Source organism: Priapulus caudatus, unplaced genomic scaffold (genome assembly GCF_000485595.1).
Source record: "Priapulus caudatus unplaced genomic scaffold, Priapulus_caudatus-5.0.1 Scaffold347, whole genome shotgun sequence".
NCBI classification, from domain to species: domain Eukaryota; kingdom Metazoa; phylum Priapulida; class Priapulimorpha; order Priapulimorphida; family Priapulidae; genus Priapulus; species Priapulus caudatus.
The window spans coordinates 176,124-187,873 of record NW_014577408.1 but is presented as its reverse complement, the minus strand read 5'-3'; the positions used below and the strand labels follow the sequence as shown (position 1 = coordinate 187,873).

Genomic DNA, 11,750 nt, shown 5'->3' with positions numbered 1-11,750 from the left:
AGCTCGCCATACGGGAGCCGTTGTAGTACGTTCATGATATCGTAGAAAGCTCGGTACGAGACAGCGCACAATTTAAAGCCCTATAACAGTAAACAACACCAAATATAAACGCAGAACACAGGATCTGACACGTGTTACGCGCGCGTGGACGTCCTTGTGTGTGTGTGTGTGTGTCGTGCGTGCGTGGGCGTGCGTGGCGTGCGTGTGTGTGCTGTGCGTGGCGGTGTGCGTGTGGTGCGCATGCTGGTCGTCGTGTGTGTGCGTATGTGTGCTAATGTGCGCGTGCGTGTATGTGAAGCGCGTGTGGGCGCACGCAGCTGAGATGTAGAAACGCATAGTTCACGACACTAACCCTAAAATCTCTCACAGAAATAATCAGATCAGATGTTAATCAGAGTATTAAAATTCGACCACGATCGCGCCTTTTTACCCCTTCTCAGTCATTCGCGCAGGATATGGACGCTCATAAACTCGTCCACATGACCAACGAATAGCCAACAGAAAAATGTTCTATGGGGCCTGGAGGAATTTTTCTTCGCTTCCAGAAAGCAACTATGAAGGGCGTCTGATATGTTTGCGGCCGCGCCACCCACCTCTGTTAAAAGAATGACGACCTGTGTGTGAACGACCACCCGCCAGGCAGATAACTCACCACAGCACACACACAACACACCCACACACACGACACACACACACACACATCACACACACACACACAACACCAACACACACACACATACATCACACGCACACACATCCACTCTTCTTCCCACACACACATACACACATACTCTCGCTCTCTCTCCACACACATCATCACACGACACACAGCACACACACAGAACACACACACACACACACACAGCACACTCACACAACCCATCAACACACACACACCACACACACACACACACACACGCACGCACACAAACCTCTCTCTCTCTCTCTCACACACACACCACACACACACACACACACACCACACACACAGACCACAACACACACATGACGCACGCACGCACGCACACACACGCACGCACGCACATACACGCACGCACGAACACACACACACACAAAACAGAAACACACAAACATATGCACGCACTCACACACATGTGTGACCAGTAACTTAATGATTACGTTTTCACGCGATTGAAGCAATACAAGGACATCTGCAACATCCCACCGCCAGCGTGCAGATACGCAAGGCTCGGCCTATGGTAGTATGCGTATATATATATATACATACGGATAATTTCCGTTGCCATAGTAGATCCTTCCTAGTGGATAAACGGTGTTGTTCACGGTCACCGGTGGGCTGACCTCCAAGTTCCCGAAGTAATCCAGCTCTGTGGAGCCCGCAGACTGATACTCGACGAAAGCTACGTTCGGGCCCTGCGCGTTGAGGAAAAACCCGCAACGGAGTCAGATGACATTCGCGGACATTCTTTGCAGCACTGCGCGCTTTGCGATATATGCGATATATATATGTTTTGCGTAGATATTCCTCGGCACATATATCGGTGCAATAAACTCTAATGTGCGATATGTGTAAACCTTCGTGCTCGGTTCACTTGCGATATTACGAAAAAGATAAAGTAACAGGCAGATGGGTGGATGTACGAGTGGATGGATGGATGGATGGATGGATGGATGGATGGGTGGATGGATGGATGGATGGAAGGATGGATGGCTGGCTGGCTGGATGGATGAATGGATGGATGGATGGATGGATGGATGGATGGATGGATGAATCGATTGATGAGTGGATGGATGGATGGATGAATCGATCGATCGATCGATGGATCGATAGTTGGATTGATGGATAGATCGATATATGCTGTGTGATGTTTTCTCACCAGTATGTTCGTGTAGCCGTAGTCTTTCAGACCGTTAACACGCGGCGACTTGAGTACGGCAGACATCGGCGGGTTCTTCGGTACCTCCGTGTATCCAAACTCCAACTGATCCTGTACGCACAAAAACGCATGACGTCATTAGTTGACGTCATCCCAACTCTGTCGAGTTAGCGTAGAGCGTGAGTCAGCTTATAGGAAAGGATTAAGACACCTGAATCCTGCCATATCGTTGTTATGTAATAGCCTCGTTCCCAAAACCAAAAAACGTTCGACGCACAAAAAGTTAAACTCAAACTAAAGCAAGAAATCCAATTCCGAGTTCGACGCTAGCGAACCTGGTGGCCGGAGGTGTAAACGCGTTTCCGAGACACCAGGAAACTGGCACGTCTCGTTTGTGGTTTGATCGTCACGTCGCGCGGAGCGCAGACGGCAATACCTGTATACCTGGCTGGTATACCTGTATACCTGGCTGGTATACCTGTATACCTGGCTGGTATACCTGTATACCTGGCTGGTATACCTGTATACCTGGCTAGTATAGCTTTATACCTGGCTGGTATACCTCTATATCTGTATACCTGGCTGGTATACCAGTATACCTGGCTGGTATAGCTTTATACCTGTATATCTGGTTGGTATACCTGTAATCGGCTCGTATATACCTGTATCCAGCGGTCGTCCCGGCACACCTCGCGCGGACATGTGCGCACGGTCGTGCTCATGTTCTCCTCGATAAACGTCTGCATCTCTCGCACGAAGTTGCCGTTGGTGTCGGCGCGCGACATGAACACGATGTCGGCCGGCAGCAGGTTTGACGTCATCAGCCATGGCGACACCTTGAACTGAACGGTGTCCTGGAAGACGATGTCGTTGCCCTGCGATAGATGGAGCCACGTGCGTATTGTCGTGTGTTCGAAATAGGCTGATCCGCATTTGATAGCCGTGATATATAGCGTGCCCCATAGCCTGACCAATCTACTATATAATAGTAGAAAGAGTCGAAGTGTCGTTTTCCGTATCCTCCGAAACCTGTGCCGCGTGTGCTCACGCGAATCGAGCGTGGCGCCCCTTCTGGCGTCGCGAATACATTCCGCTACGTTGAAACGCGATTTTTCCATCGTAAAGGTAACTTTTTGGAGGCATTTTCTAAAAGTTATGTGCACGCACGAAGAAACATCGGTATTCATCGCGAAACCTCGCACCAACGTTTAAGTATCGCAAAATCCGCATGCGCAGTCCAAGCAGAGTACGTGAATCACGCTTGTAATTTACGTGCTCTCATCGGAAACCCGCCACTCAAATTTTAAATCGCAAAATCCGCATGCCGCAGTCAATCAGAGCATGTGAATCACGTGCTACCGCAACGTTCCAAGATCACGGCGTGGACGAAGACGGCTTGAAGTAAGTCTAGATTCAACCTTCATAATTTTTTCTAAACATGACTTACTTGATTTCTGGTATTTCCTGTACATCCAGCCATTTGTCAATAAACACATATCACACAGTGCCATGTCATATAAAATACTACAAAATACGTTCACTACTACCAGGGATAGAAAATAGGAGTCCGCATCCTGTAATTCTAACTAAATCAAACCCTTATAGGTATGAAACGATGGACGAGGGAGCTACCGCGTTTTCGTGTACTTTCGTTCTCCCCTCCCAGGCGCCCACACGGCATCGCTTCGCGCGCATAGACATAAAACGAATCGTTCGCCCGCTACATCAAATCGGCCCCGCTGCTTGCCATGTACGGACGTACGCACTAGCGGCAGGCGCGGTACAACGCTAGCTATCTGTAACACCCGCTGTTGACTTTTGGTCAGTCTACTGTCAGGTACTGTTCAAGGTATATAATTTCATTTTTTACATTCTTATCCCCCCCAATTTTCTCAACGAATTTCACGTTTCACAAAATTGACCCCTGCGACTGTCAAATCCGCCGATTTCCGCGATACCGCGAAAATCTCATCCCGGAGTCAGTATGTATGCGTGTGTGTGCGTGTGCATGCGCGTGCGCGTGTGCGTGTGCGTGTATGTGTGTGCGCGCCCGTGTGTGTAAATGTGGTATGTGTGTGCGTGGGTGCGCGTGTGATTGTGCGTGCGCATGGCCGTATGTGTGTGAATGCGCGGTGTGTGCGTGCGTGCGCGCGTGTGTGCAAATATTTGACAACGGGAGGTGTAACCGTGCCCGCGCTTACCCGGCTCCCAATGCGCTGACATTTTTAGACCGTTTCGATTCGAGCACACACATACCACACTATATATACCATAACCTTTTGAAATTGTGTTAAACTATTAACGTGTTTTCTCACGGGTTTTAATGATAATGTAGCTATACTAAAGTGTAGATTAAAGGATAAATAATAAGCATTTAATTAGGTGGACCCTTCAACCTAGCATAGCAAGCCACACTAACGCACGCACGCACGAACGGCACGCACGAACGCACGCACACACACCGGCACAGCGCGCACACGCACACACCAAAGACATTGCGGCTGCGGTGTATAAACAGCCAATCACTGCCGCGCACAGTTGTGAGACGAAAATTTAAGACAAACCCCAACGAGATGCGGCTGCAGTTGTATGTGTGTGTATGTGTGTGCGTGTGTTGTGCGTGTGTGCGTGTGAGTGTGTCGTGTGTGCGTGCTGGCGTGTGCGTGTGCGTGCTGGCGTGTGCGGTGTGTGTAGTGTATGTATGTAGCGTTGTGTGCGTGTGCGTGTGCGTGTGCGGTGTGCTTGTATGTGTGCGTGTGCATGTGCGTGTAATGTGTGTGTGTAAATTGGTATGGTGTGCGTGGGTGCGCTTGTGATGTGCCTGCGCATGCCGTGTGTGGGTGAATGCGTGTGTGTGTGCGGCCGTGCGCGCGCGGGTGTGCCAAATATTTTGACAACGGAGGTGTAACCCTGCCCGCCGCCGTCCACTGACTTTCAAGAACACTATATCTTCAAAACTACTCATGCATTTTATTTTTTTTTAGAATTTGACTTATTAATAAGCTTCGTACCAGAATGATATTTTCAAAAATAATATCTAAATAAGTGAAATTGTACTATGAAATTACCCCATTTCCTTTATTTGAAAATTGTATGTAATTTTAAGGTAAAATTTCAGATTTATATATATTTAGATACAATCTTTTAAACAAATATTGATATATGACCACGCTCATACATATCAGTATTTACTGTAAATACATCCTCAACTAAAAGGGAGAGATAAATGTGGTTAAACCGTCGTCCTCAAATCATACCCCACTCAAACCCGTCTAGAGGACGGGTAATAGCTAGTAATATATATATATAATATATATATATATATATATTAAGCCTAGTCAGCCAGTCAGTGATGCATGTATTACACACACGCACATACCGCACGCACGCACACACGCACACACACACACACACACACACCACACACACACACACACACACCACACCACACACACACCCCCCTCCCCCCCCCCACACACACACACACACACCACACACAACACACACACACCACACAAACACACGCGCCACACCACACACCACCACACAACCCCCCCTCCCCCCTCCCTCCTTCCCCCCCACACACACACACGTACGTACGGTACAGCTCATTCGCTGGCGCTATAAATTCGTGGCTTATAAATGCCAAACATAAAAGCTAATATAATGAGCCGCGTTGTTCTCACCTTCTTCAGTGCGAGATGCAGCCTGATGAAGCCATCGAAGAAGCTGTGAGCGTAGGAGAGCGCCTCCACCTCGTACTTGTGCGAGCCGTACGAACCCGGATACGCTATCGCCATCGACGCCAGCCGAGGCCCGATGAACTTCGTGCGACCTCTGTTTCCGAACACGCGCACGTAAGGTACCGACGTTTCGTCGATGAACAGGACGAGCTTGTAGTCCGGGTGCAGCTGCGGTGGCCCGTCTGCAAGCGATAGTGACAAAAGCACGCTGTAGATGGCGCCACGCTCCGCGACTAGGCCGTTTGAGCGCTGAGCGTAACAGCGCCTAGCCACATGGCTAAAGTTGGGTTGATTGTATATATATATATATATAAGATATAAGTGAGATATGCGTATGCAATACGTGAGATGTATCTCGAGAATTTAGAAGCGCCAGAACAACGTTTTGCTCGGGAGACCGGTCGAAAAAAATTGCACACCTATCAACTGCCAAAACTCCTGATCATGTTGGATATACGATTCCGAAATGTCTATATTATTCGAGCATGCAACGCGCCCCTTTCTTATATGTGTGGGAATAATGAGCGTAGCCATGACTAATTTCATCCTTTTCTACAAACAATAAACTTGCAATAAACGCGAAAATGTACACTGCTATTCAGGAAAGAGAAAAGTATTTTTATGACTAATATTGCAGTTAAATGTTAGTGGCACTTAACTTTATTGTGTATAACTTCGAGTAACTAGCTGGGGCCGGTTTCACGAAGCGTACTTAACTTAAGTATGATTAAATCACTAATCATACTTAACTTCCCGTAATTATGATTAGTTAATCATATTTAAAAATTTGTTTCACGAAGCGATTTAAGTACATATTTAACTAATCACATAATTAGCCGGCTTCAACATGAATAGACTGGTACTCGCTCCCCTCTCGGCTTAGTTACTCGATGGGGATCGAGTAATCGAGGTGGGAGCGAGTACCAGTCTAAAACAAATTACACTATATTCAATATGGCGGACGCCAAAAATATCTGCAAGTTCGGTACATGAAAAGGTATTAATTTGTAACTATAATGACTGAAGTAGTACAGCAAATCTTAGATAACTTAAATTTCCTTGGGAAAAAATTGAAGTAAAATTTCCAATTGTAAAATCTGCAGCGTTCTTAATATACTAGTACTACCTACATACTACTTCTAGTACTAGCAACTAATTATGATTAGTGGATTTAATCATGCTCCTGAGTAGAATTAAATATTGTGATTAACTTAATCATGATTAAAGTTAATTACGCTTCGTGAAACAGTCACTTCAACTTAAGTATACGAGAAGTTAATCATGATTAGTGATTTAATCACGATTCAATACTTAAGTACGCTTCATGAAACCGGCCCCTGAAGATTACCAATTAAAAAAATGATCTTGTGGCGAGTTAAAAACAGTCGAGTAGGGACCCTCGATATATAGCTAATATTAATCAGACAATTAAAATAAAAATACGATTAATAATAATAATAATAATAACAGCTTCATCGGTGTATCACCACACACGTCGGCCACAGACCTGAGTGGACCCTCATGGCGGCCAGGTCTTGCAGATCCGGTGGACCGGAAACGACGTCGTCGTCCGAATCGCGCATGTGCGCGAATGTATTGCCTGCGTCCTTGTCCAGGTTAGCCAGCACGATTGCCCCGTGTCCGTTCGGACCCCACGCCCACGAGTTCTGTATTAAAGACAAACACGGCGGAGCGTTACGCGCCCGCCCGAGAAAACGCAGACGGACTCATCTCCACCTCGCCACCTCTGGTTGTGTAAACCTAGCTCCTCGATGTCATTCGCGCCGCAGCTAGGGATATTGGATCTGCTAAGTTCCGGGATTTGTTTAAGATATAGCCGTTGAAGACTCCACACGGAACTATGAGGGATGCGTCACGCGTTTCTATAAATTCTTATATTCTAACCAATGTCGGATTCTAGCCATATTTGGGTCACGCGAAAGAACCCCCCCAAGACTGTTCTTTATAGACAAGTGTCCGTACTATAGAGGTGATTTCGCTGTATAATTGCCACTCGCGGGGAACGCCAAAGGTTTCCTTCATAGGCAGGTGGCCGTTCTGTAGAGGTGACCGCTATAACAGATTTGGTTATTTACCTTGTACGGACTGTTGACATCGACAACACCGTCCCTGTCGGTGTCGACATCTAGCGACAGCCAGATGACAGTCAGTTTTAGCTCGGCTTGTCCAACTCTCAAACCCTTAGCTCCTTCGAATTGAAATATCACCTAAACGTAAAAATTAACACAACGTTAGTACTCTTTGTCGTTGGAGTAGTCCTATGTATACATGCGTGTTAACGCGTGCGTCACACTCACATGGCGAATGGCAGTATTTCTGGAGTCTGGTAGTTATTTTATACGCGCTCTGTCCGATAATTCATGGTTATAGATATATACAAAGTATACAGGAAAAAGTCAATGCCCTATGTATACGGAGTATTAAGATAAAATCACACAGGAAGTGAATTACCGTTCGACGCTAACGGAAACCGCTCATGAATTTTCTGCGGTGCATGCACGCGCGCGGGTGTGTGTGTGTGTGTGTGTGTGTGTGTGTGTGTGTGTGTGTGTGTGTGTGTATGTGTGTGTATGTGCGTGTGCGTGCGTGCACGCGCAAGGGTGTGGTGTGTGTATGTGCATGTGCGTACGTGCACACGCGCGAGTGCGTGTGTGTATGTGCGTGTGTGTATGTGCGTGTGCGTGCGTCCGGGCGTGCGCGTGTGTATGTGCGTGTGCGTGTGTGTATGTGCGTGCGTGCGTGCGTGCGTGCGTGCGTGCGTGCGTGCGTACGTGCGTCCGGGCGTGCGCGTGTGTCTGTGTAGCGCGCCGTCTCACCCGTTTGTCGTTGGGTGCGTGGCTGATGTTCGTCGAGTGGACGATGGCGATAGTGTAGGTGGGTTCGTGTTCGAGCGAGACGATCACGCCCCGCTCACCGTCGGGGTTGAAGGCTTCAACCTTCGTGGCTCCGTCAGGAGAGACTCTGTGAACGAGGAGAAGCTCGCGAAATGAGTGTAACATCATGGATATTAATTATCTTACTTCATATTACTATAATTATTTTATATATTACTATATATTATTACTTATATTAATAGAGAGAGAGAGAGATAGAGAAATAGAGAGAGAGAGAGCGTGAGAGAGAGAGCGAGAGAGAGAGAGAGAGAAGAGGAGAGAGAGAGAGAGTAAAGGAGAACAGAGGAGAGCGAGAGAGGAGAAAGTAGAGAGAGAAGAGAGAGTAGAGAGAGAGAGAAAGAGAGAGAGAGAGAGAGAAAAAAGAAGAAAGAGTAAGTAAGAGAAGAGTAGGACAGAGACACTGAGAGAGTATAATATAGGGTGGAGAGGAGACGAGACGGAAATAGGTGAGAGTAGAGAGAGAGAGGAGAGAGAGAGAGGAGAGAGGCGCGAGGGAGAGAGCGAAAGCGAGGAAGTAGGGCAGGGGGGAGAGAGAGGTGGAGGCAGACAGGTAGAGGCGAGAGAGAGAGATGAATGGTGGAAGGAGGAAATAGTGGCTATTGAAGGAACATATGCAAGGAGGAAATGAGTCTATAAGTGAGTACATGCGCATGGATATAGGCGAGGGCCACTGTAGCGTTAGTAGTCTACGGAGTGAGGTCGAGTAATCAGCCTATGCAAAGTTCCCCTGGCCATTGTAAGTTTTTGCCGGGCATATATTGAAACTCGGTGGCGGGCAGATTATGAAGTTGTGTTCGGCTGACGATCCTGTACGGCGGTCTGGCGCGTGCGCAATGGCGACGCCAGCTTAGCATGGCATGGCCGCCTGTACTCAGGCGCCATTTCTACCCACATTGCCGATCTGTAGGCGGCAGACGATCAGGATCCGCGGACCCTCCTTCGCGGGGTAATCACGGGATCCAGCGGCACCGGCTCAGGCGCACATAACGCGCTATGGCTATGCAGCGTCGGCGAAGCCCACACACGCAGCAAGTGCGCGGTACGGACCGCAGCACACTACGGCGCCGCACAAACGGGCAGCAGCACTGACACAGTCACACACACAGGCGACACAGCACACACACATGCAGCACCCCACACAACCACACACACACACACGACACACACGCCGGCGCTACACGCCTATTATAGAGGATTTTTGACTTGGTCTAAAAATAGCAATATTACCTACAATCCCGTGCCGCCGGCCATACCGGTTACAAAAAGAGCGAACACGTGTCGCGTGTAGTGTGCACGCCCCTATGCACAATCAACCGATTTTACATTGGCTATATTGTTATTATTGCAATAGATATTAGAAGTAAGAGGATCCCGATTTACCAGACAGGTTTATCAGCGTGGGCTTTAGGTGTTGCAGTTCAATGAGGCTGCCACACAGCCGGCAGATGCGTAGATTGAGCAGATCGAAAGATTGCACGCAACACATATTATGTTCATAAACTTGAATTTGTTTACACCGTGAGAGTTCAGAAATTTCACCGATGTTACTGCATCTACTCTAGCTATCAAACGCAGCTTTTTATAATAGCTAGTGTATGCACGTTTGTCGACTGTCTGTAGTGTACGTAGTATGGATAAGTACTTTGATTCACTAGACAACGTACCCAAAGCACGCTATCTCGAGAAAATTGCGTGCATTGGGAATCGACACCCGTACGAGAATGGAGCGAGGACTACAACTTGTGCCCATCACATACTTATTTGGATCTCGTGAATTGGCTACCTAACATTCTAGCTGAGATCATTTTATACTCTAAAGAACTTTCAGAACCACAAAAGCCTGGATGCCCACGATCGACTGTTCTGCGGTTGGGTGTATCAGTCTACACCTATCATGTGAACAGTGGGAGTCCCATCTACGTTATCCGAGCACGTGTTATGCACTACCAGTCTCTGATTATACCATCTCTCTATTCGTGCATGGGTCACGATGAGAGAATATGGGACAGGCATCATGTCAGCACACTGTAATTGTAAAGACGGGCTGGGTGAATTCTGTTCACATGTTGCCTCGGTGCTATTTTATGTAGAGTATACGTGCAAGAGAAATCACCACCCCCAACTCAAACAGCTGCCTACTGGATGCCGGCGATATATGTATATAAGCGTAAATGTGTAGCGGCGTGCGCCGTGCGTGCGGTGTAAATGTGTGTTGCAGAGGAGCATTTGACCGGCATTTACAAGTAATTATCGGCAATACTAGGCGAAAGAAAGTAGAGAAACATTAAGACATTGGTAGTAAATACATTTCGTGTTTATTCAGCATTGCTTTTTTTATTGAAAATGCTCCAAGCGTTTGTGGTCCGCCTGGTCTCTCGTCACTTTACCTTGTGTTGTGATCACACTAGGCAGCCTAAAAAATCTGTGTGGCTCTGATACCGATTGCTGCAGTTGACAACACCGCAGGAGAGCAGCGTTGTGATGCATTTTCTTAATAGGCGAATAAAATGAGCGGAGGTGCGCTGCTCAATGTACTTGTACCATGCCTGAACTGGTTTCTGTATCCGTCAGGGCCGGCGGCATTGCATTGTGGGTAATATGAAAAATCGCGGAACCCTCTTAAATCTCGTAACGAGCATACAGGCGATATGAGCTTAACACAGCGATGCTCCGGGGAAATAACAATGAGACAGCAAGATCAAACGTTAGCTCTCGTTACGCGATACGAAGGGTCACCGACCCAAATTGCGATCGCGTTTATAACGTGTCTATTGTACAGGCGTGCGGCTTGCGCGCGTGGGGACAACCTCCAACCAGCTATCACGGGCCGACTCCCCCGGGCCATCCACTGTACTACTTGCAGTCAGTGTGTGCCCACACACGAACGCGCACGCACGCACGCACACACGCACGCATATACGCACGTATACGCGCACGCACGCACACACGCACGTATACACGCACGCACGCACGGTCCATGAATGCGCGCATGCACGCACCCAAGCAGACACTCACGTGCACACACACGTATCAATCACGTTCTCATTGTAACACGCGCAGCGTGAGTTCGTATATGGTGCACGGAGTATTCTCCCAACGCTCATCTACGAGCGGCGAGTGAAACATAAAGAGGGAGAGAGAGAGAGAGAGAGAGAGAGAGAGATAGATAGATAGATAGATAGATAGATAGATAGATGGATGGATGGATGGATGGATGGATGGATGGATGGATG

General features: G+C 47.8%; 1 protein-coding gene across 1 annotated transcript in view; it reads right to left on the bottom strand.

Moving 5' to 3' along the window:
- Nucleotides 1-11,750, bottom strand: part of LOC106809352 (protein-arginine deiminase type-2-like) — a gene marked incomplete at its 3' end in the record, with an annotated part of 30,280 nt that overhangs the window by 2,023 nt on the left and 16,507 nt on the right. The window contains 7 exon segments of the mRNA XM_014812416.1: nt 1,250-1,395; nt 1,860-1,970; nt 2,522-2,734; nt 5,546-5,784; nt 7,110-7,269; nt 7,699-7,830; nt 8,440-8,584. Coding sequence (XP_014667902.1) covers nt 1,250-1,395; nt 1,860-1,970; nt 2,522-2,734; nt 5,546-5,784; nt 7,110-7,269; nt 7,699-7,830; nt 8,440-8,584 — 1,146 coding nt within the window.